Source organism: Ascidiella aspersa, chromosome 3 (genome assembly GCF_963924565.1).
Source record: "Ascidiella aspersa chromosome 3, kaAscAspe10.2, whole genome shotgun sequence".
Taxonomy (NCBI): domain Eukaryota; kingdom Metazoa; phylum Chordata; class Ascidiacea; order Phlebobranchia; family Ascidiidae; genus Ascidiella; species Ascidiella aspersa.
The window spans coordinates 26,423,998-26,447,427 of NC_139449.1; the positions used below are offsets into that span (position 1 = coordinate 26,423,998).

General features: G+C 38.8%; 3 protein-coding genes across 3 annotated transcripts; 1 reads left to right on the plus strand and 2 right to left on the minus strand.

Moving 5' to 3' along the window:
* Positions 1 to 3,614: 3,614 nt before the first annotated feature.
* LOC146161195 (sodium- and chloride-dependent taurine transporter-like) lies at positions 3,615 to 11,022 on the plus strand. The gene is made up of 11 exons (XM_083385103.1): positions 3,615 to 3,744; positions 4,692 to 4,823; positions 4,996 to 5,218; positions 6,496 to 6,763; positions 7,380 to 7,483; positions 7,937 to 8,030; positions 8,535 to 8,678; positions 9,188 to 9,316; positions 9,779 to 9,985; positions 10,401 to 10,577; positions 10,909 to 11,022. Exons 1-11 carry the CDS (start codon positions 3,615 to 3,617, stop codon positions 10,972 to 10,974), a joined length of 1,674 nt encoding a protein of 557 aa, XP_083241229.1. The 3' UTR covers positions 10,975 to 11,022.
* A 504-nt stretch (positions 11,023 to 11,526) lies between these two features.
* On the minus strand, positions 11,527 to 16,855 carry LOC146161196 (uncharacterized). Its single transcript, XM_083385104.1, has 5 exons — positions 16,239 to 16,855; positions 15,619 to 15,768; positions 13,940 to 14,058; positions 12,724 to 12,843; positions 11,527 to 11,660 (listed from the first exon to the last, which is right to left on the minus strand). The coding sequence occupies exons 1-5, from the start codon at positions 16,853 to 16,855 to the stop codon at positions 11,527 to 11,529; spliced, it is 1,140 nt and encodes a 379-aa protein (XP_083241230.1).
* Positions 16,856 to 19,866: 3,011 nt separating this feature from the next.
* LOC146161197 (uncharacterized) lies at positions 19,867 to 22,589 on the minus strand. The gene is made up of 3 exons (XM_083385557.1): positions 22,355 to 22,589; positions 21,664 to 21,846; positions 19,867 to 21,166 (listed from the first exon to the last, which is right to left on the minus strand). The coding sequence occupies exons 1-3, from the start codon at positions 22,557 to 22,559 to the stop codon at positions 20,229 to 20,231; spliced, it is 1,326 nt and encodes a 441-aa protein (XP_083241683.1). The 5' UTR covers positions 22,560 to 22,589; the 3' UTR covers positions 19,867 to 20,228.
* Positions 22,590 to 23,430: the final 841 nt, after the last annotated feature.

Sequence of the window (23,430 nt, forward strand, 5' to 3'; positions counted from 1 at the left end):
CATATCAAAAAACACAACTATCTGAGACAAAAAAAAAAAAGTTCGAGCTGAAGCTAAATGTGACAAACCAGGCTTCCGCATTAAATTCTGCCCACTCGCGTATACCATTATGTTGCTCTAATGACGTTAAATACAGTAAAAATGTATAGTTAAATGTAACACAAAACAAAAAAGTAATAAAAAACGACAATTACAAACAGTTCACTACAGTTTCTAATAATATTTAAAATAGGTTCGTCTGGCATATATTTCTTCAACCAACGTTTTGGCTTATACGGCAAGCATTCCTCAGGGACTGACACACACAGCCCACACGACGCAAAAAAATATTAACGAAGGCAGGTAAACACGGTATACATTTTGATGGGGGCTCGGTTATTGCAAGAGAGGGCAACTATACCGAAAACGCCTGTTTCGGGAATCCTGGCATATACACCAAAGGCCGGATACCATGAACTTCAAAACGGACGTTTCGTTTCCAGCGCCGTACCGACAGGTGCTAAAACAACGGTGTCCAACCTGCGGCCGTCGATGAATAATTGTGCGGCCGTTAACACGTATTTTAATAAGCATGTGTTGGCGGCCGTGACCGTGCTGGCATACGTTAATGGTTGATATGCTAAATGTAGATTATAATTTTTTTTGCGACTTTATGGAGTGCAGTTAAATCTGTGAGCTAAGCTCTTTCGCTACATTCTCTGTGAAAAGATTTCTTATGTGCGCTAAAAAAAACTTGATTACATTGATTGATTGATGCACAAAAAAATCAGTGTATAACAGGGGTAGGCAATAACAAAAGTGCTACTTATATCATGGCATATTGCGCCGCATTACTAATAAAATCCAATTCTTACCTAAATGCTTGTCCTAAATGCTTGTGTTATAACAATATGCGATTATTTTATGTGCCTAAGCCCATTTCGATTGAATTAAAAGTTTTGCCAAATCTAAACGTATTAAACGCATTTTTTTCGCACTTCGCGCGATTAATCTGCATTTAGGTTCCATATTTTACCACGAGTTCGTTAGACAACAAAACGTCTTTTTAAGATTAATTATGTTATGACATCACGATTTGACAACTTTTTGAGTCATCCCTATAAAAATTTAACTTGCGGCCATGAGGAAAATAAGACTGTCAATGCGGCCGTCAAGAGCTGAAAGGTTGGACACCCCTGTGCTAAAATATAACCACTGAAATGTGCTTATCGCTTTGTATTTTGAACGTTGTTTTATCGCTGAGAAACGTTGGTTGAAGAAATATATGCCAGACGAACCTATTTTAAATATACTATGCCTGGGAGCAACAGCATATTTATTAGTTTCTATTAATTTTTTGAACGATTTTTGTGCATTTTGGAAATGATTTTGACTTGAAAAAACATCTTGACGTGTATATTTTGACAAAATTTTTATTTTTGTTGTAAAGTCAAAAAGTCAAAAAGCAATCGCTTTCTTTCTTTTTTTCTTCTCTGTTCGTTCAAATTTTAGTATAAATCTCCCTACTAATCAACACTGTAGTGCAGTACATACACATACACAATTTTTTAATTTTAACCTTACAAGCATAGTAGCCTACCGAGTAAACCTAGATCACTTTAAAACCCTACGGCTAAAAGAGGCCCGCGCTTATCACTTGAAATGCCGGTGCGGTTATTTTATCAGTTTTTCATTTTTCATCGTTTATATCTCAGCTCAGGTAACTGTTACAATATTGGAACATATTGACTTCTCTTAAGTAAAGGTCTCGTTTTAGCATGCAAATCTTTAGTTTATTAGAATAGCCACGGTACGAGGTAGGAAGTGATTTACCTTAAATTACCGCTAACAGTTATTTTGGCCGTAAAGCATATTCTAATTTCTCCACGATTAAAATCGTTTTGAATGACAGCCATTTTTTGTGCTATTGTTTCAAAACAACCATGGAACAATGGTTTAAGAAATTCATTAAAATTCGATGATTGACGAAAGCGACAAGCGGAAGTAAGTCCGCACGATTGTAAACTATCAACAAAACAAAACAGCAAAAATCTGCTGTGGATGCTTTGTATTAGGTTGCAGAAAATGTACCAGTTGTGTGATAGTTATGCGGATTGCGCCGTGCGCTGCTAATTATTTGTTCTTGTATGTTTTTGAATAGCGACTTGTAGTCCATGTTCATTGTCCATGTAACAAGCAGCATAATAGAAAAATGCCGTTTGATCTTTTAAGCTTATTTGGAAAGTAATTATTATACAATCAATTTTAATGTTCATGCTAGTTGTAGATACTAAAATAAACCAAATTCCTATTAAGCAGCTACAAAGGAGGTTGGGGTCTCAGTAACCAGCCGAAAATTTTTTTTTTTTGGGGGGGCAACAATTTTGAACTCGAGCAGCAACTGACTGAGTGTTACAAGAGCAAAAACTGTCTAATAGTAAAAGTACATTAATGTATAACAAAGATGGTACTAACTGCATTGTTTGTGACGTAACAGTGTATGACAATTGAAGGTGTGGCATGCATGTCATTGACTGTTGTGGTACTGCTCATCAATGCTAAAAAAAAAAAATTGTTAAGAGTAAAATATTTTTATTTTTTTTGCATGGCCGCTCAGTCTCCCCCCTGGCTACGCCAATGTGGGGGCCTACAGTTCAATTCGTATGGCCCAACAGTGTTCCTCTCAGTATATTATTTCACAAACATGTCTAACTGATCTCTATATCAGACCCTCACGGAACAGTTCTTAAATATTTTTTTTGCGACGGCATTGAAAAGTTTGTTGGACCTATGGCGGCGGCTACCCATCAATAAGAATTCTACTAAATTTTACTAAAATCGTACACCAAGCCAATTCATTGTTTTGTTTAAGATTACCATAATCAATGGCGGTAGTTTTATAAAAAGTTAAAGCAAATGACAGGGAATAATAATTTATCTTCGCTTTTTATTTCTGCAATACAGTTTAGATACAAATCGAAATTACCAGTATAATAAATCTGTCTACCGGTGTTGTATAGACTTAAGGTAATGACTTGACTTAAGTGCACTTAAGACACTATTTTCCAATGAATTGACTTGGCTTAAGCATTTTGACCAAAATTACTTGACTTTACTTAAGTAATTCGGATAAATAATTTTACTTAAAGTTTAGTCATTGTTTTAAATAACTTGGGTTGAAAATTGAAATTAATAATTTTTTTTAATTAGTATTGGGTTATTTATCTTAATTTATGCATTTCAAAATAAATCGTTTACAACAGTGTGGTTTACACTCTTACTGAAAAAGGAACAAAAATAAACACTGTCAGAATACGACAAAGCAAAGTTTTATTTTGACAACAATCAAATTTCTAATTTCCGGGGAGTAACAGATACCTTATTTATTAAACTGCGTTTCAGTGTGAGCACTATTTTTGTTGACATTTCTGGTAGGCTGATTCAGGGTGCCGTACACCAATGGCGAACTAGCAATATTTTATATAAGCAGTGCAATAATTACTTATTTAAAAACATTAGCCTTGTTAGTCTGTTTCAAATTGATGATCGTAACGCTTTTGTAGATTTTATTGTTTCAATCATAGTTATCTATATTTCAGTTAAGTTATAAACTACAAACAAGCTCGTTTTATAATATGACCCCTGCAGCAGTTACGCGAGAGAAATGGGCCAAGTCCTGGGACTTTATTTTTGCAACATTGGGCTGTACCATTGGGCTTGGCAATGTTTGGAGGTTTCCCTACCTTTGCTTCAAAAACGGCGGCGGTTCGTATTTTCTACATAGTTATACTTTACACATGTTTGTGTTTACGCTGAGTTTATTCGATTGTCACTACATTATATAGGGTTTGGCCCACATCAGACACATTGATATAAACTATTGGCCACCCCTGGAGCGGACCGTGGGGGTGGGGCACGTGGAAATTACCACATCCCCTAACTGGATTTTTTTGCCTATTTTAACTATGTAACTGCAAAAAGTTTTGCAATACGCGGAAATCACTGATTTGTTACTAGTATGCATTCGCCTCTTTGTAAAAAAAAATTATCAAACGATATAAGGACGTTTCTTCATTTTGTGCGAATCTTTTTGTGCTATTTCTTGGAGACAGTGGGGGCAGATCACTGCGATCATCACTGATGCAACCCTAAATCAGGGGTGGGCAAATTTTAAACCAATCACAAAGAGGTCTCGAATTTTAGCTGTGTACACTTATCTTATTATAACAACCGCACTGAATGTTATTCAGGGATAAAACTACGGTGGTATATTGTATAATTAAAAAGAGGTTTACCTATATATTCCACTTAATGCAGAAACAAAAAAAAAATTAATTTATAGTCAAAAAATATTAGGAATGGCCTTGTTTTCAGTTTGTGAACTAAGTCGCGGGCCGGATGGCTTGCGAGCGGCGGGCCGAATCTGGTCTGCGGGCCGTAAGTTGCCGAACACTCCCCTAAACTGTTCTTAAGGTTACTACTTTATTCCGTAACGCTGACGTCACGTTTTACGTAACTTTGTGTTACGTCCGAATAAAATCTGATGCCCGACCAAAGTAAAAAAGTAAATTCAGAAATCACTTAATTCTCGCAATAATGCTTCTCCCCAGTTTATCCACCTCGTTCGTTTTGATTTATATACTCTGCTGGTTGCTTTAATCTTCATAATCCGCTGAGTGCATTTGCAAATCGTATTTATGTTTTTGTTCCAGGTGCATTCCTGCTTCCCTATTTCATTTTCGTGTTCACTCTTGGAATTCCTCTTGTAATCTTGGAAACCTCTATTGGTCAAAAGTTGCGCAAAGGTCTGGCAAAAAGTTGGGAGGAAGTACCAATATGTAAAGGTACGTGCGCGGCAATGCGGGTGTTTTATATATATTCGGTAAAAAGAATTGGTCCAAAAAAAAAGTCGAACATCGATACCAAAATTGGACTACACTGTCGCCAATAACTTGCGGTCATGCCTAGTTTTATAATAATTTGACATAACCAAGTATCCTTTTATGCTAACGAAAGGCATAGCAATTGCACAAGTTGTGGTGGTGGCGAACTTTAACATCAGCTACCCGATCTTGCTCGTCTGGTCTCTTAAGTACCTCGTCGCCAGCTTTTCGCCTGTTCTGCCGTGGTCAACCTGCAACAATACCTGGAATACTGAGAATTGCGTCACGCCATCTGCCTTGGCCAATCGATCGACGATCAACGCCAGCACAGTGTCGTCTGCCAAAGAGTATTGGGCGTAAGTGTGTCGCAAACTGCTTTGAGAGTTTACGTGCTTTTGAACTAATTTGGGTCTTTAGGTAATAAACAAAAAAAATTCTCCAAATTTCGAGTGTTTAAATTAAATAGATAAACTTTCAATGATTCAAGTCGCTTCGGTTCTTTTTTGGTTCTTATTCTTGCAATTATCTGACGTTATGGCTCATAATCGGATGAGGGTTCTCGAAAAACATATAGTTATGTATTTATCATTGGTTGAATATAGCTTAAATGTCGATGTCGAGCTATAAAGAACTGTTGGGTTTTTGAGAAAGGCTAAGCCAAAATTTGCGACGGTTTTCCAAAAATGACAATTGTCAGCAGTCACGGCACGCTACAGCCATTGATGTCTTTACTATACAGATTATGTTTTATCACCAAAGTTGGTCGTGACTCACAAAACTCAGGACGTATGGTAACCAGAGTCGGAGACGGGGTTGCGAGCATTTTTTGCACAATGTGCGCAAAAATGTTCACGCGAAAATGTGCAAAAAATGTGCGCACATTTTAAAATGCCTTCAGAAATGTGCGCACATTTTTTAAAAACTTCTCCACTTCTTTCACCAACCATTCCTCCGACTTATCCTTCGACTGTTCCTGCAACTATTTCTCCAACTCTCACAACAACTCTTTCTTCAACATTTCTTTCGATTTCACGAAACTTTTCTTTCAACTCTTTCACCAGCTCTTTCTCTGCCTCTTTTACCAACCCTGACTTCCAATTTTTCTCAAACTCCAACTTTAACCCAGAAATGTGCGCACACTTTTAAAGCAATTTAAAAATGTGCGCACATTTTTCGCACATTTTTGCGCACATTGTGCAAAACAACCCTTCGCTGTCTAATGGCGCCGAGATATGGTAGTTTTGCCATGTAAACTCATTGACTAAAGAAAAATCGCTGGTACATGTAAATACTGTAAATGTCGTTAAATCGAGTAATAGTTTTATCACGTCGCTTTATGATGTAACTTGGTAACTTCATTTTCTAAAACACACAGGTTCCAGAGCTGCCCCAGATGGTAATCCTAGTTTTAATACACATTACAAACAAACAATGACTTTGGAAATCCCTTATTGATATATTTGTATATTTGACGTGTTCCATTTCTGCAGTTTTGTCATTATGGTTTACCATAAAACACCCCTTTAAAATACGTTTCATACAAGTCCAAAGTTGTATGATTTTCGTATTTAATTTCTATGCTATGCACCTAAAATCAAATCAACTTGTCCGATTAAAGTTATTCGTTTTGTAGGAAAGAAGTCCTCAGTTCGACGAGCGATGTTGGAAACCCGGGTAGTCTGCAAATCGACCTTGTGATTTACCTTGCCCTCATCTGGATTGCCATCTACTTTTGCACATTCAGAGGCATCAAGTGGACGGCAAAAGTCGTGTACGTCACGGCCACCCTACCATTTATTCTGATCGCCACCATAATTGTACGAGGAGTGATGCTTGAGGGAGCCGGAAAAGGATTACACTTTTATATCGTTCCGGATGTCGAAAAGCTTTTAGAGATGAAGGTGTTACCAATTGGTCTATTTTTACGTTAAGATCGATCACATTTTAAACATCGGTGTCAGGTTTACCTTATTTTAACAGAGTCCGAGTAGTAATCAGTTATTGGCTAGCATTATTATCAGTGGCGATAGTAAACCGTAACGGTCTGAATGGCGTCCGCCAAATGAATTGCTGCCGGTGCGGCAATTCGGTAAAATATTTTTGCAGGTATACGCCGTACGGCTAAAACAGTGTTCGTTTTTGAACAAGAAAATGTCCCTTTTTCTTCAGGCCATCCCGCCACCCTCTTGCACGTATTTCAACTACGATTGGCAAAAAAACTATTTAAACTAAGATAAAACTAATTTGCTGACCTTACTGGCTTTTAGAATTTATTGTTTAATTTGTATGCCAATAAATAAGACTTGAAACTAGCTGATGACTACAACTGGGCCTTATTTTTATTGGAAATTTACGTGGCCAAAATTTAACCGGAAATACTACCTTAGAGTTATGTTCAGCAATACAAATATCAGAAGGATTTATTTTTTAATTTAACCAATGTGTGTAGTAGGGTAATAAGTAAACCTTTCCTTCGATACGATGATCTGTTTAAAGATATTTAAACTTGCTATAAAGGTATGGGTGAGTGCTGCAACACAAGTGCTGTTTTCGTATGCGACCTCATGTGGTGTTCTGGCAACTTTGGGAAGCTACAACGATTATCACCACAATTTTTGGAGGTCAGCTAGATTGGCAATACATTTATTTTATTTAAATTGTTTAAAGCTTTGTTGACTGCCCGAAGTATTAGACAAATGGAAATAAAAAGAAGGCAAGTCTTTTTTTTGTTATGCCTTGCCCAAACGTCTACATTAAGTCTCTATACACATCATTTTACATCATAAATCGTAAAACTTTCCTCGAAGGTCCATATATTGCTTGGTTGGCATTAATTTGAATTTTGCGAATGTGGCTGACGATTGTCAAAAAATGTAATGAATTTAACGTTGCAGCGCTTAAAACTATTACCGTTATGAAAGGCAAAATGCTTTCTGGCTGAACAAATTGGATACATTTCTACATTTATATCGTGACAATGTACATATTTTTCCCTCGTGTTTTTTTCATGCGACTATACATACTTTGATACATCATATAGACTTTTATCAGCTCGTTTTGTCAATATTTTAAAGAGATTCCTTTATGATTGGTTTTCTGAATTCTATTGTGAGTTTCGCGAGTGGAATTGGAGTTTTTTCCACGCTGGGATTTATGGCTCACTATCAGGTATGCTATTTTTAAATTAAAATTTTTTTTTGCGCAAGTAGTTGCAAAACGTGTTTTTAAAAAATATTTCACTTACAATTCTATTATCATATTCTTAAGAACTAAAATTTATAAACATTACGCAAAAAATACCAAATATTTTATATAAAACACTTTTAAAACGGTTGTAGTACGTTGTGTATAATACAGTGAGTTGGTGTTTAGCTTTATTGTTCAATAAACAACTCTGGAGAGAATTTTATGTGGTCCGAAAATAATTTTTTTTTGTACACATGCACTGCGCTATGCCCTCCAGTTTATATATAAATATAGTAGCACCGCGCTGTAACCTTTTGGAAGAATACACGATAACCGCACCCAGCCTATGTTTTAATTATTTCTTGGGCAACTCGATCTTTATGATGTTACGATGTGCCTAACTATCCACACAAAACACACCCTATTTAGACAACGTGAATACTGCCTATATGCACGTTATATGATTCTCCTGAATTTACTCGTCAGAACACAACGATTGACAAAGTCGCCTCGGCCGGGCCGGGCCTGGCCTTTATCGCTTACCCCGAAACCTTATCGCTGCTTCCTGCGCCTCAGCTGTGGTCGGCAATCTTTTTTCTCACCTTAATATTTCTCGGCTTCGACAGTGAGGTATAATAGATTTATTTTTTACGTTGCTACGCGCTATAACGGAACTATTGGGTCCCACTATACGCTACCGCTGGTAAAAATAATTTTGGCAGAAAAGTTTCTCTTCATCTCATACTCGAACTAGTACTAGTGATATGTCAATTATAATTCGCCAAGTTATTGGTTAACTTTTATGAATAGTTTATACTACCACGTTGATAATCTATGTAATATGTTCTCGCCGCTCTAGATAACATTATGGCTATTGTGCACAGTGTGGCCTGCGATGCTTGCACTATTTTTTTTCTTTTCAGTAATATTTGGGACTGCTTATAATCTCATATTTTTAAATGGAAAACTGTGTTCTAAAATGCAACACAATTGATTATTAGGAGTTTATTAACCGGGCGTTTTATTATCAACATAACTGCAATAAATTACATCATACCGATCCGGCCCCGGCGCATCGCACCAAGAAACGTAAACATCGGTTAAAGAACGTGTTACTTACAAACTACAACGTTTTTCAGTTCGTCTCTCAAGAAGTGCTGATGGCATTCCTGTACGACAATTTTCCAGCCCTGAAGCGACGTAGGGCGCTCGTGCATGCCGCGGTTTGCGCTATCATGATGCTCATTGGTCTTTCCATGGTCACCGAGGTAATTAAGTGCCTCGAACGAATTGCTTGTGCGCAGGTGGTTTTTGGCAAACGCAACTAAGCGTGTTTTGATGTTAGCGATGTGGAAAGAAATCGTCTCGAGGGGGCAATGCGGAAGAAATATCGGTGTATAATTTTGATTGGTTACAGGATGTGAAACTTGTTTAAACTAGTTGATGGTCAATGGGTTTGAGACCCTTATTTCTAAATGCCTCAAACAGGTTAACTTCCGTAACGCCTATACTAATTCCAAGTATCCGTAACGCCTATACAAATTCCAAGAACACTTTGCCAAAACATACTCCAAAACAATGTGTAGGCATACAGCTCTATAGATTTTGCTACCTGATTCCAATCTTTATAAACAGAGCTAACTCACAATGTCACAAAGATTTATCGTTTCAAAATCGTACGCGAATCTTATCCAAAAAAATTATACATAAACCCCAACTAATAATTCCAGGGTGGAATCTATGTCTTTGAGATGTTCAACAACTACGGTTCAGCCGGCTGGGGTGCGTTCTTCGTTGCTTTTTGTCAGTTCGTGTCCATAGGTTGGTTGTACGGCTTCGACAGATACTGGTCAGAAATGCTTGATATGATCGGTCCGAAGTTCGGCCGACTTTGGCTTAAAATCACCTGGATGCTTCTGGGGCCGGCCACGTGCGTGGTAGGTTAAGTGATTAAAAACTTTTTGCCTGTTCACAACAGTCTAAATAGGAAAAGGCTGTTATACCCCGGTCGCCAAACTTGTGGCCCATGGCAGTGGAGGGTAGAATATACGCTCCAAGAACTGTATGCTCGGTGCATAACATATTGGTCATCTTGTAAGTTCTAGAGGAATCTTAATGTTTAAAAAACTTCCAAGTAATATGGTTAACAAATTTATATTTAACAATCCTGAACGCCCGGTTTTAACGAGGAAGATCTGTAAGGTGGCCCTACAAAATGTATTCTTTTATTTCACTTGTTATTTTGGATGGAAAAAAGTGAACAGTTGTAGTAGCCTAAGAACCGCCAAGCGCCTGGGTCAGGGGTCACATCCATTTAAAGCCAAATGTATTCAAATCGCAATTCGTTTACAGTGCATTGTCATCTACTACATCTCGAATGTGACACCCTTGACTTACCAAGACTACACTTATCCACTTTGGGCCCAAGTCCTTTGCCATCTTATCAGTCTTAGTTCTGTCAGCTTTATTCCCGGATTCGCAATCTACAAAATCATTGTCACTTGGAAACGCGACGGCAGTATTTCAGAGGTAAGCTGTTACTTTGATTGCAAAGGATTTTTTTATAAAAAGCAGCTTTATAAGGGCTAGATAACGGTTGTTGAGCACATATGTGTGTGTATTTTTTATTTAACTTTACAGGAACGACCAACATCTGATCGAATTAACGTACGGCAAATTAAACTTTTCTTAAAATATGAGACGCCCTGTCGTTACATAAACTTTTTAATACAGTGAATTTTCCACATTTAGGCAAAAATCAACATGTCCGGGCTCAAACTCTACGAACTTAAATGCCCAAAAATTAAACACTGCGAACAAATTTAGGCATAAATTGACTTCTATTTTGTTTTCTTTTTAGTTGTTCCGCGCTAAAACAAATGAGAAGAAAGGTGCAGAAATGCACCCTATGGTGTCCGTGGATTGATGAGAGGCATTCCTTTAAGTTCGTGCCGAAACACAGTTTTCTTGTTATTGTAGTAGTCCTATATACAATGATATAGTGAATTTCTATCCAGAAAAAATCAATTCACCAATAAACCAGAGATGCCTGAAACGTCTATAGGTGATGTAACTATTCATGATTTCCTGAGGTCAGTTTTAAAATCTCTAAATATAGAGATAGGCCTTTCTTTCCAAACGAAAGTTTATATTTGTGGTTGAATGTACGAAACAAGTTTACATACACCAATAAAACGATTTCTTTAACTATAAAAACAGACGTCGAAAAAGCTATATTATACCTACAACGTTTTGTATATTGGGAATAGCCTGGTTATCTAAATTATGTTTTACAACATTTGCTTCAATAAGAAGCGGACAAAATTCCCTTCTTGCAAACAGAAACGTCACTAATCTGCCTATTTCTCTCTGGACACCTGTTAACAAATGACATCGGTCACAATTTGAAACGTGTTTTTAACAGTGCAATGACAAAAAAGTAGTATTAAATCGTAAAACGTGATCGATAGGCAAAAACTCATCCAGTTTCGCTTTTGTGCTGATTGAGAGGTATGAAGACATTCGGCGGCAGACGGAAGTCCTTGGCACTGTGTCCGTTTGATCTGACGTGCTTGCGAAGTGAACTTGGATCGGTATAGCTTTTTCCGCAGCCTGTGAAAAGTCGCATTTAAAGTGACGGCAGGTTATACATCGGTCATTTCCTGAACATACATGTTAAACTGACAATCTCGCCTCTAATTGTTGGCGCACAACTGAGTATTACCATTGGCTTTTTTAATATTCTGAAGTTTCTACTAGGTAGTGATATGGTGGAATTAAGTCAAATTGTAAAGCTGCGTTTATCCGAGTTAAGTTGGTCCGTTTTATTAGAAGCGTGACTTTGTTGATGTTAACACTTAGAGAGGATCATGTTTCTCAACAGGATGCTGCTATACCATAATGTAACGATTCACGCGAAGCTCAACCATATTGGTCGTTACCCATTATACGACTCGAGCTCGATCGGAAGTGCTTACGAGTTCACTTTTGTTAAACACAGACAAACGTCTACGTTGAATCTGATAGGTTACTTTGTCCCTCTTTATTTAACTAAAAGTACATTCTCTATGAACGTAAGTTGAGTGATCAAGACTTGTTGACTGGAAGAGGTTGAATATTCTGGAGCAAAATTGCAAGCCTGGTCATTTGCGTACCACCAACGTCTTGTTAGCTTAATTCGGTGCATTTGTACAAAATATGTGTTATTTGTGGAACATGCCGATTTTGGTTGACAGTTATTCGTTGGCCATAAAAGCTGGGCAGGTGTAGCGAAAGGTGGCGCATCCCAAGCCTTGCCATTGTAATGTACGTGACATGGCAAAGTAACACTATTTTTGACCATTTAGACCCCCATTGAGCCGGCAGTTGTAGCTGTCCTGACAGGCCTACACAACAACCACTCTCACAATAATAAATTAGTCACCACGTTACCAAGCCACTGTCACGAAAGCTCTCATTGTGATACACCATCGGCATACAATGGTGATCGTTTGGGTACACTTTTATACATTTTGAGTTCTACGAATATACATATAAGGTTGTACCAAATGAAAAAAACGCTTTAAAACAAATTCGCATTGGCGTAAATCTGTTATGTCGTTTTGTTGTGTGGAAAAGACATCGCCTTTAATAAATCTTTAAAAACATCACAATATACAAATCAGAAATGAATTACCTGGCATTTTGCAGGCGTATGGCTTTCTTACGATGTGGGTCCGTTGGTGTTTGAATCTATCACTGGAGTTGCTAAACTTTTTGTTACACCCTTCGTGAGGACAAACGAACGGGCGCTCTCCTTAAACGAAAATCAACAGTATTATATAGCATTTAAATAGTGTATACCAGCCTACCAGAGCTACTCAACTAAAAATAACAAAAACTTTTAAATTGCACTGTAGACAAGTTGCATTTCACTGTTGACGAGCTTTCGGACAACAGTGCTTTGAAGCACCGAAAATACAATTTTTCGGAAGTGCAACTTGTTTCCAATTTTTCATTACGACAAATATGGCTATCTACCAGGATTGAAATAAAAGCAAATGTAAAGATATAAAAGTACGCCGGTTTTTCAGGTTCGAGCAATTTGGTTTATTATTTTAAAAGAAAGGAAGCACAAGGCCATTTGTTGTTTTGCTAGTCAGCTGGTGGAGAATCTGTCTCTTTCCTATGTCTTAAAACGGTCATCTAATCGTTACGCAAAGTTTTTTTTCAGTCCATGGGGCCGGATACGGACCACCGTCCGCCAATTGAGTGAGGCATTGTATTTTAATCCTGTATTACGAATTAGCCTATACAGACAACGCATCGATTAACAAAAAATCTAAAACCTATTAGTTTAATTATCCCTACAACTTAAATTTACCTCTACTTGAAACATGATGGCATCTTTGGTATTTTTAAACAGTGGCAATAATGCGGGCATTTTATTGCTAATCTCTATGTATTTATTGCTAATCTCTATGGTGCTAATCTCTATGTATTTTATTGCTAATCTCTATGGTACAAACATTTATTTTCGTATTTTTATTCCATTTAGGTCAGAGATAAAGTGTTCGGCAAATTATTCCAATATTCTGAGTGTAAAACTATTTTTTCTCATTATTGAAGGCATAGCGGTATATAGCAGTACGACAACAAAAACACATTAGGTCGGTATTTGGTTACGAAATTTCCGTTCGGTTTTTAAATGAATGACTTACCGCTTATGCTACGGTTTATACAAAATTAAAATTGTGACAGCGCGAATTGAACAGCGTTGCAGCAACCAATAACTAACAATCAACAATTGACGTCACGAAGACAATAACAAAAATATTGTAGCTGAAAAAAGGCGAAAAAGAAAGCCAGGCAGTCGTCAGCAAACAGCAGTCACTGCCAAGAAAATCACCCACCTGTGTGCGACCGATGATGAATTTTGAGGTTTTCTAGCCGGGAGAACTTCTTGCCGCACAATTTACAACCGTGCGGCTTTTCACAGGTGTGAATGCGCATGTGGATTTGCAGCTTGTATCTGCCAACAGGAACGACAACGGATTAACACATGTCAAGTGATTATGGCCAATGGCGCATGGCGCACCCAGAAGTACACGAGGCCATGATCACCCAAGACGTAACTTACATAAGTTTTTTTTTTTAACTTCATGCAAATGTATATAGTATTTTTACCCATGAACATTACATCGAAGGTCTGGGGCCCTATTCAATACCAGTGTTGTAAACAAGTCATTTTTTTAACTTGATTCGACCATGATGAACCTGCTTGAATGCGAACTTTATCACAAACAAAATGTGTTGCTTCCATGAAACATCTTTGTTTAGGTTAAACGATTGTGAAGTATTTAGGTCGAACAAAAAAGCATTGTAGCCCAGTTGTGCACGGGGGGAATGAAAAACAATGAATACACTGGTCAGTGGTCAATACACAACTTACTGGTTCGCTTTGAAAATAATTAAAAAATAATTTCATAGTCCCTACCCAAACACAAATTTTGGATCCGCGCCTGTTATTAAAAGACTCACCAATTCAACAAGAGATTTACGGAAATAAATATTAAACAGTTATTTTATTTTCCTATTTAATTAGTTTAAACGCGAACAAATGGTAGAAGGGTTAGGATAGGCACATTACCACAACCCGAAGGGACCACTATGTTAAAAACAGCCCTGGTGCGTTCACTTTTAAGTATAGCCGCTTCTACCATTGTAGGTCAGCTGGGTTTCAGAAAGCTGGCGTATTATTTTAGCACTCAAGCTCCCGGTGGCACTTGGCAAGTGGCTTACTCTATTTAGATGCTCAACGGGGAGCAAAAGCGGGCGGCCATTTGGTCGGCTGAGCGGCTTGTGGGTTCGATCCGAACCCTGGGGAGGCATGTGAGGGTCAATAACGCAACGCGGAGTAGGTCCCGTACGGTGGGGTTTAAACTTGTACGGTTTGTGGATTCCATAAGCTCTTAACCCTATTCGTGAAATATTCAACGACACTTTGGTTTTAAAGCGCTTCTAACTGTTATTTGATTCGCCGGGTAACGGTAAAAAAGCCAAAACACATGCAATCACACTCAAATAATTTAACGGTTCACAGTACTTTTAACTGCCGTGCCCGTGGGTGGTGAGTTTTCACTAATGTTTAAATGGTGAATATTGAAAAAAAAATCTGAACAATTACGCTACGCAACTTCCTAACGTGGTATGGTGGGTCAAAATAAAAACTGCAGTTCAATTTGCGAATAATTGATATCGTAAGTCACGACAGAGCTCTGTCCCATAATTTCCGTTCAGAGCGGATACACAATGCCAAGTGGCAGTATCGGTACTCATGCGATACAAGGGTGGTATCGGTCCCAGCAGTTTGATAACAAATTAATATCGGAATTCAACCATGATTTAGGGTCCAATTTAAACAGCCATTTCCAAACCTGGAAAAAATAACATTTCAACTTTCCAACATCTATTTTGCTTGTTTGTGTATAGCAATGACGTTCTTCGGTATCAAGTCAGATCGCGATGCTATTTGTTCAAAGATTTGGGTATTGAAATAGAATTTCAAGTTTAGGACATCCCTATTTCAGACCTGGCGTTGAAGGTGCGCCCGACGCGAGGACAAGACTGCCACAAGCAGCAGAAAGATGAGCTGGGCTGCTTACACGCCTCGATGTGTCTGCTGTTAACATGCACCACCAGTTCATCTTGGCTTCGAAACTGCTCGACGCACTGGAACCACCTGCGAGCCAAGTCAAACACGTAAACACGTTTAACACCCGCTTTACGCGCTGCTATTGGCGCCGCACAAACAACTCTCAACAAGCATATTGCTTTCAGCAGCGCTGATCAGACAAAGTTTAGCGACCGCCATTGGTATACATCGATGACTACCCTTTGTGGAACTTAATACGAGCAGTCGAGAAACTACAGTCGTGCTGTTTTTTTCAGAATTCGGGTCCTTAAAGACGTAGACTCGTAATGACAAATTACATCATTTGCTTTATTGTCATGCTTTTCAACTTAATAAAGATGCTGTAATTATATTTAACCAACCAAGAACTTGTGATACACCTTCCTGCACGATTCGATTTTTCAATAACTTATTATTACAATCAAAGTTTGCGAAAGGTATACTTCGTAATTTTACCATGATAAAGTTCAACTCAAAAGATACACACTCCAACTAAAATCAGTAAGCGATAAAGTTACCTGCAAGCGATAAGGGGGCGGTGATGGGACGAAAGCTGATTAAAGTTGCTCGTTTGACTGTCTCGTGCCAAGTGGGTGAGCTTGCGACTCGTACACGGCTCTACGTTTAGCTGCGGCGCTTCGAACGCATCCCGCTCAGAATTCCCAATCCCATGTGACACGCGCCCGACACGCAGTAAGGCGTCCGTGTGCGTAAAAACCGTGCCCTGTTCCTCTTTTACTGGCCTAGGTTTCTTTACGAGACAAAGGGGGTGGGCTTGCGCGCTTTTTGCCAGTTGTGAATCAGCGCGGCACCGCTCAGGGGTTAACTTCCTTTTGGGGGGCTGCTGCTTGAAAAATATGCCGCCTTCCGGATCGTCTCGCTGTTCCAGCTTTATGGTGGTGTTCGCTGGGCGATTAGGGTAACCTTTGACGACCGAGGGCCGACAACTACAATTCGTTATTCCGAAATCAGTTTGCGTACTGCTCTCAACTAGCGTTGTCCGAGATTCGTTGTGCTTTTCGGCGATTTGCCTCTTCAAATGTAAGACGGGTCGGGTGTTCCGTAAAATCTCCTTATGGGTTTCCGAATTGTTGCATTTTTTCGAAAAGTCGATGGGCGTACCATTGGACGTCATCATAATAACTTCCTTAGGACGCCTGTTTTTTTTTGTACTTGGTCCTGGATAATTGAAAACAATCGTTTAAAATCTACCAATTATAGCTGAGCCATCAAGTCATCAACATACAGTTACCACGTTACTTTTATTTTTCAAACTTTTATTATTTTTATTGCTTTCAAGTGATCAACGGTCAACATGCCAGCTTGCTTTCACTGTTAACTTCAAAGTTTCAGATCTGAACCTCGCAAGCCACTGCCAGAAAAAGTTATCACTGTCGGCCACCAGTCAATGATGACTTGGAACTGTTCTAAACTGATTCCAATGTCGTTTTAGCCTCGCAGACCGTCCAGCTGCGTCGACGACAGCGCCGTGGGAGAGCTGCCCGGGCGTTTCATGACGCACAATGCTCATAAAAGTCACCTCCCGCAGCGCGGCCCAAGCGCGAGCGAAATGCCTCACGCAGCGCTCGCCCGTCGACACGATGTGTTTGTTAAAGCCGCCCTCGTCACATGATAGCAGTGAATGGGCGGCCGAGCCACACAGGGCGTTGTTTGGGTGAGTGAGATAACCAGCTTGCCGGTGGGGCGCCTATACGCTATATTGCCGTTCCTCCCCTGCACTAGCCTATAGCGTGGCCCTCAACCGGCCTGCTATCTACCTGTCTCTCGCCGACGAACGAGGAAAACCTGATTAGCTAATCGCGGTCTCGTATCGAATGACTACATGGGAGCGATTCGTCAACTCCTTCGACACGCCAGAGTCGATCGGTCGGCTGAGATCGTTGCTGCCCCTGTCTGCCTTAATCCGAGGACGATGCCGTCGAACATCCTTTGGATAGCCGACTGACCGACCGATTTAGGTTTGAGCCTAAGACAATTTTTTATGAAGACAAACGGTATTGAGTTATCGACAAGCTTTCGCACAACCGTGCTCCATCAGGTCAATGTATACTGTAAAACCATCTTTATTAGAGTAATCGGAACAAGCGTACTGTTCCTGTACAAACTTTACGCACAATTAGGCAAGGAAAGTTAACTTAATCACGCAAAACTTAATTCGGTAAAACACTATCCTTTGTATAGGGCCATCAGACGTACTAGGCAAATCATTTGATTATCACATTAAACAACTCATTTTAGGGTTATTGACTGACTCCATATCAGTGTGGCTACAAACAAATCCCCTAAAAAGGCTGCGTGAAAAAAATTAACCCAGAAGTCTATCTGAGCGCCTAATAGTTTTTAATTGACGATTTGTTGTGAAAACAAGTTTTTAAGTGTTTTGAATGTATCGTGTAAATTTTAATTTAAGTGTATCGTGTAATTCTTAAAGGGCCGGTAAAATATGGGTGTTATGTTCGAATATTAAAACATATCCCTTGAAACCTGAGCATGAATCGAATATCCCTTCAAACCTGAGCATGAATCGAGTGTTGCCCAGCCACCGTTCCACATGTTAGACATTTGTGAGGATAGATGGCTTAACAAAATTAAAGCTAGAATCAATATTCAAAAAATGGTACTGCGCCAAATTAAGTAGTATTTGTCTAGTGCTTATCGTTTCCTTACGCCTCTACTCCATTTTTTCGTTTTGCCCTGCCGTTTTGTGCCGTTGTTTTTGCGTTGCCGCGTTTCTCTCGACCCGTTCTTATTGTTTCTGTACAGGGGTTGTACAACTTGGATGTCATTACTATTTAATAGCTTTTATATTTTACTTATTTTACTTTGTTTTATTTGATCTTTAATGTTTCTGACTCTTTCTTATACTGTTGCGTTTGTTTTTATTCAGATATACTGACGATGCCTTAGTTGGCGAAATATATATATATCTTTTAAGATCTGGTTAATGTGTCTGACCTGAATTGCTAGCTTTGCTAGATTATTTTGCTGTTACTGATCAGGAATTAAGGTCGACATTTATCTTGCAAGGGTCAAGGTGATTTCCATTTTTAACATATTCAGTGCAACATATTTTTTTTGAATTAAGACTTAAATCCTCCTTGAGTTGATTTGTTTGCACAATTAAATTTTTTTATTTCTACCCGCACTTCCAGGCTACTCATGCATATTACTCTCGTTAAACGTTACGTGAACCCCTCAGACTAAATTAGCCTACTTCTTATAAAAAAACTTATTCTTGCTCAATAAAAATACCTATACATAAACTAAAGTGGAGCTGCTGATTCGGTTAAAATTTTGCCTCACTATGCATATATAAACATACTGTAAGAAGCAATTCAGCTCTTGCCCGCTACTGTTTAAAGGTAAACATTTCTATGACCATTTTTAAGAACGACGCTATACTAACGCCCCTTTCTCTTCGTCTCTCTATGATAGAAACAGTTCATTCGTTTTTCTGTCTCGGAGAAAATGGCTTTCTTTTTAAATTTAAGAGGAATTTGGTACTGCGCATGCGTACGTCGGACTCAGGTAGTCTTACTCAATTCCAGATTCTGACTACAGCGAATAAACCCGAGTCCGATGTCGTAGTCCTGAAAAAATAAACTTTATTTTTTTTGAAACTCTTTTTAGTTGGCCAACGTGAGAATTATACTCCTATCCATTTCCAAAGTCTAAAAACACTAGGTCAAGTGACCTGTCGACGTAAACATTTATATTAGCCTAGCCCTAGTTGTTACCTCGAAATAGTTATTAGTTGCTTATCTTAAACGTATAGAAATAAATAAATTTCGGTAGTTTATACACAACTACCAATATGCAGACCATTGAATCATCTTGGCGTGCTTTGGTGAAGTAAGACAATTAACAGTTGGCAGGTAAACGCCACGAATTGGGCGTGTTGTAATCAAGGATCACCTAAAAATAGATGAAATAGGGGCCAATTACTTTTATTTCTCCTATGAAAGAACCTGCATGTGGAATTACAACTGAAGGACACACTTTGGGCGCCCAAGATAATTGTTCTCAGCTGTCTCAGGTTTAGTAACCTTTTCTACTATGTAATGCACAAAGCGGCAATACGTTCATTTGCAGCCGATTTTTTTATAAATGTATTGAAAACTGGCGCTTAGAAATGTTCGCCAAGAAGGTAAAGTGCGAAAACTAACAAACGATTTGAGAATAAAAGTGAGCGAACAGACGCTTTGACATGAGTAAAGCACGCGATCTGACAGTTTTCTTTTTTCCGTTGCTTGTCCATGATCAATTTGTCTCACTCAAATTAGTAATTGAGTTATACTTAAAATGCTAAGTGGACTCTTAAGGATGCGAAAGATAAATAGTTCATTTTAAAATGGTAGGAAAACAGGGCTATAGTAGAACACAGATCGTGAAAAGGCAGCTCCCAATGTCCGTTTTAATCAGCGTCGAGTTTGTTAAAACCACCAGTGAGGCAGAAAATTGAAAATTAAACGTACTTAACTTTTAAACTAAAAACGATGCCTAAAGCTCAAAGAAGAGCCCAGTGCACAAACGTTCACTAAGTCGTCGATTAGGTTGTCGAAATCGCTTTCAAGGCCCGCGGTGAGGATCTGGTATCCGTTCGCCTTTTTCAACACCTCCTCACAATAAACGAAGTTGCGCTCGGAGGTCGGTAAGAACTTGTTATCGCTGTCCAGTTCAAGGGTAACGCCTAGCTCCAGGTCCTTCTTAAACACGACCTGTTCGGTGGGCAGGAGATACACCTTGTCGGAGTCTTGCAGCATTTTCAGGAAGGGCGCTGCGTCGCTAAGAACCGCCAACAGGGAGGCGCCCTCGTCCAGCAGCGACGAAATGTAAACAACTTGTCCGTTGTCGGCGACGACGCAAACCGCGTGCTGGGTGCAGAACTCGCGGTCCGCTTTGAGTTCTTTCATCCAAGGCAAAGCTTGCGACGATTGGTCGCCTTGCCGCTCGCGTGTCACTGTAATGTGGCCTACGTAGAAGCAATGGCTGGTGGTCTTCCAGTCGCCAGCGCTCATCATCTGGTCGACGCGAGCGACCATGTCCTTGCGCAGCACGGTGGAAACCGTCCGGGTCCACTCGCGGCAGATTTGGCGCACGCGCTCCACTGAGAGCGAGTAGACGACTGACAGAAGCTGGTCGGGTATGTTAAGCCAAAGCTTGGTGAAGACTAGCATTGCCTGTGCGCTCAGTTTGGGGCTAGCTTCCTTGTCGTCCTCCATCATCGACTTGGCCTTACCTACGATCGCCTTAAACACTGAGAAGGAGCCGACCCCTGTGAGGTCCTGCGTGGCAATGTCATCGCCTTCCACGTTGTCCATGTCCACATAGTGCGTCTCATACTCGCTTTTGAAGGTGACGTACTCCTCGGTAAGCGTGTTTACCTCCAGCTTTAACTGGGTGTTTACTGCCACCGGGTTGTCCACTGTTAAGGCAACAAAAAAATGACTTGCCAATCACAGTTTAGGCTTGCCACAGTGTTGAAAAGAAGTCATTTTTTAATGCCCAGTCAAGTCATTCGTAAAATAACTAAAAATAACAAGACCAAGCGAAGTCTTTTTGAATAAATAACAAGTCAAGGCAAGTCCCAGTCAAGTCATAGTGAGATCAAGTCAACTTCAGGCCCTTATAACAAAAATAAAACTTTTAACTATTAAGATGGCAAACTCCAATTATGAGCAACAGCCCTTCAATTATGAGCAATAACAAGTAAAAAATAACATAAACACAACATATAGCAAGCAAATTGTTTTATCGGCAAAGATTAGGATAAATAACTAATTTTATAAATAATTGTTGTTATTTGTCCAAATGACTTAGTTAAGTCATTTTGTATAAAAATAATTGGACAAATAGAAAAACAGTCTATTTTGTTTTTTTATTAAGGGCAAATATCTTTGGTGCAGGAAGATTAAGTCTTACCAGTTTCAAGAATAAATCGTTCAGCACATCTCGGCTTTATTATCGTTACTTGGTCATCAAACAAAGTATTATGTGTTTTATTCACATCATCATCAGGTTGTTTTCGCTGACGACGGGGTTTACACTCAAGCTGCAGACTTGGAACTGCATGGGGCAAGAGTTTTTTTGACAAAACTGAAATACCTATAAAAAAAAGAGGTTTAGAACTGATTTTACAAAATTTACTTGTCACATAATTACTTGCAAAAAGAAGTGAATGGCAAACAAAATAAGGCATGCTTACTCTTTATCAGCTATAGGCAGTAGGCACTGTATACCTACCAATTAGGACTGTTTATGATCCAGCCGGGCGATTTTATTTTAAACTAGTCACAAGGTTATGCCCCATGTATTTTAGCCATATTTGAAAAAAATTTTAGCTCTTTATGCGAACCTTTTTTAATCTTCTGCTTAAACACCATACAGTATGTTTAACAACACAATTATTACTTGCTAAGTTTAATTTTCACCCACGACTGGGATAAAGGGTTGCCCACACATGCTTTGAAGGTTATCTCAATACATGAATATGGTGTCGTCCTTGACATAAATGAAATATTAAATGTTCAATTGTTAACCAAGGCACACAATAGTGTTATTAGCAATGCATTTTATATCACTCTATAATGCTTGATAATATTTTAAGCGTTACCGGCAATCTTATGAGTGCAGAAGCAATCCTCTTCAAAATGCAATGAACAAATTACAGACTTTGAAGTAGGTTTCCATATTCTATCTTTGCAAAACTGATGGTTTGTCTTAATAGCAGAGATCCACTTTGATCTTATCGGTTCATCTACTGGAAATGAATATTCACCATAGGTGGTGTTGCAATTAGGAACGCAACATTTGCTCATTGTGGCTATTTTTAACTAGATATGCATAAATTGTTTAATGTGTAACTGAGAAAATATGCATTTAGGATAAAAAAGAAAATAGCTACATTTCCATTAAACTTCAGTAACAAGTAAGTGATATACATTTTTTCATGGTAATGTGTGTTTGCACCTGGTAATGGTTATATATTTCCCAGCATGATAAGCCAGTCAATATTCTGTGGCAGGTGCACAGCCGATTTTTTCTAAACATATCTGTGTGCACACCCACACCAGAATCTTTATGTTGCACACTCGAATTTCAAAAACAAGCTAGATTGTGGTAGGATTTACAACTTAAATTTTGCAAAAAACAAGATTTCACAACTTAAAATTTATCGCTGCAAACGCGAGATCTCTTCCAGATTGGATGATGAGCATAGCTGGAAAAATCTGGGTGACACGGGCGCCAAAGGTAAAAGTGCGCCTGAATTGTGTTACAGATAAGAAAAATATTTAATTTTTTGACTTTATTTTAATTACATCAAAGAAATAAGCATAGTGTAAAATTTTAAGGGAATGTGCATACACAAAGTCGAGTTCTGTCTGGTTGACCATGATTGGTAGACACTTGCACGACCAATCAACTCGTGCAAATAATACTTAAATACAAACCATGTGTGCCATATAAATCTGTTTAATTATCAGGAACAAGACCAGCATGTATACAATAGAGTGCATCGAAAAACTACAAAGTGCATTTTTCTGACACCAAACATGTTTAAAAAGAGACACATTTTTAGGACTTGGCGTAAAAAAAAGCCGGTAAAATTTCAAAGCAAAAAATATATGAAAAATTGCAATTTGTTCCAGGGTATTTCCCTAAAAATCAGTAGTTTTTCAATAAAATAGC

What these genes read in the sequence shown, in the direction of transcription:
- LOC146161196 (XM_083385104.1), bottom strand. Translation starts at nt 16,855, where the DNA reads ATGACGTCCAATGGTACGCCCATCGACTTTTCGAAAAAATGCAACAAT. An exon ending in CGCCCCCTTATCGCTTGCAG is followed by an intron (nt 15,769 to 16,238) that starts GTAACTTTATCG and finishes CTTGGCTCGCAG; the next exon opens with GTGGTTCCAGTGCGTCGAGC. An exon ending in GGGCGCACCTTCAACGCCAG is followed by an intron (nt 14,059 to 15,618) that starts GTCTGAAATAGG and finishes TCCTGTTGGCAG; the next exon opens with ATACAAGCTGCAAATCCACA.
- LOC146161197 (XM_083385557.1), bottom strand. Translation starts at nt 22,559, where the DNA reads ATGAGCAAATGTTGCGTTCCTAATTGCAACACCACCTATGGTGAATAT. An exon ending in CTGCACTCATAAGATTGCCG is followed by an intron (nt 21,847 to 22,354) that starts GTAACGCTTAAA and finishes TTTTTTTTATAG; the next exon opens with GTATTTCAGTTTTGTCAAAA. An exon ending in ACGATTTATTCTTGAAACTG is followed by an intron (nt 21,167 to 21,663) that starts GTAAGACTTAAT and finishes TTGCCTTAACAG; the next exon opens with TGGACAACCCGGTGGCAGTA.
- LOC146161195 (XM_083385103.1), top strand. Translation starts at nt 3,615, where the DNA reads ATGACCCCTGCAGCAGTTACGCGAGAGAAATGGGCCAAGTCCTGGGAC. An exon ending in TATCACCACAATTTTTGGAG is followed by an intron (nt 7,484 to 7,936) that starts GTCAGCTAGATT and finishes AATATTTTAAAG; the next exon opens with AGATTCCTTTATGATTGGTT. An exon ending in GTCTTTCCATGGTCACCGAG is followed by an intron (nt 9,317 to 9,778) that starts GTAATTAAGTGC and finishes TAATAATTCCAG; the next exon opens with GGTGGAATCTATGTCTTTGA.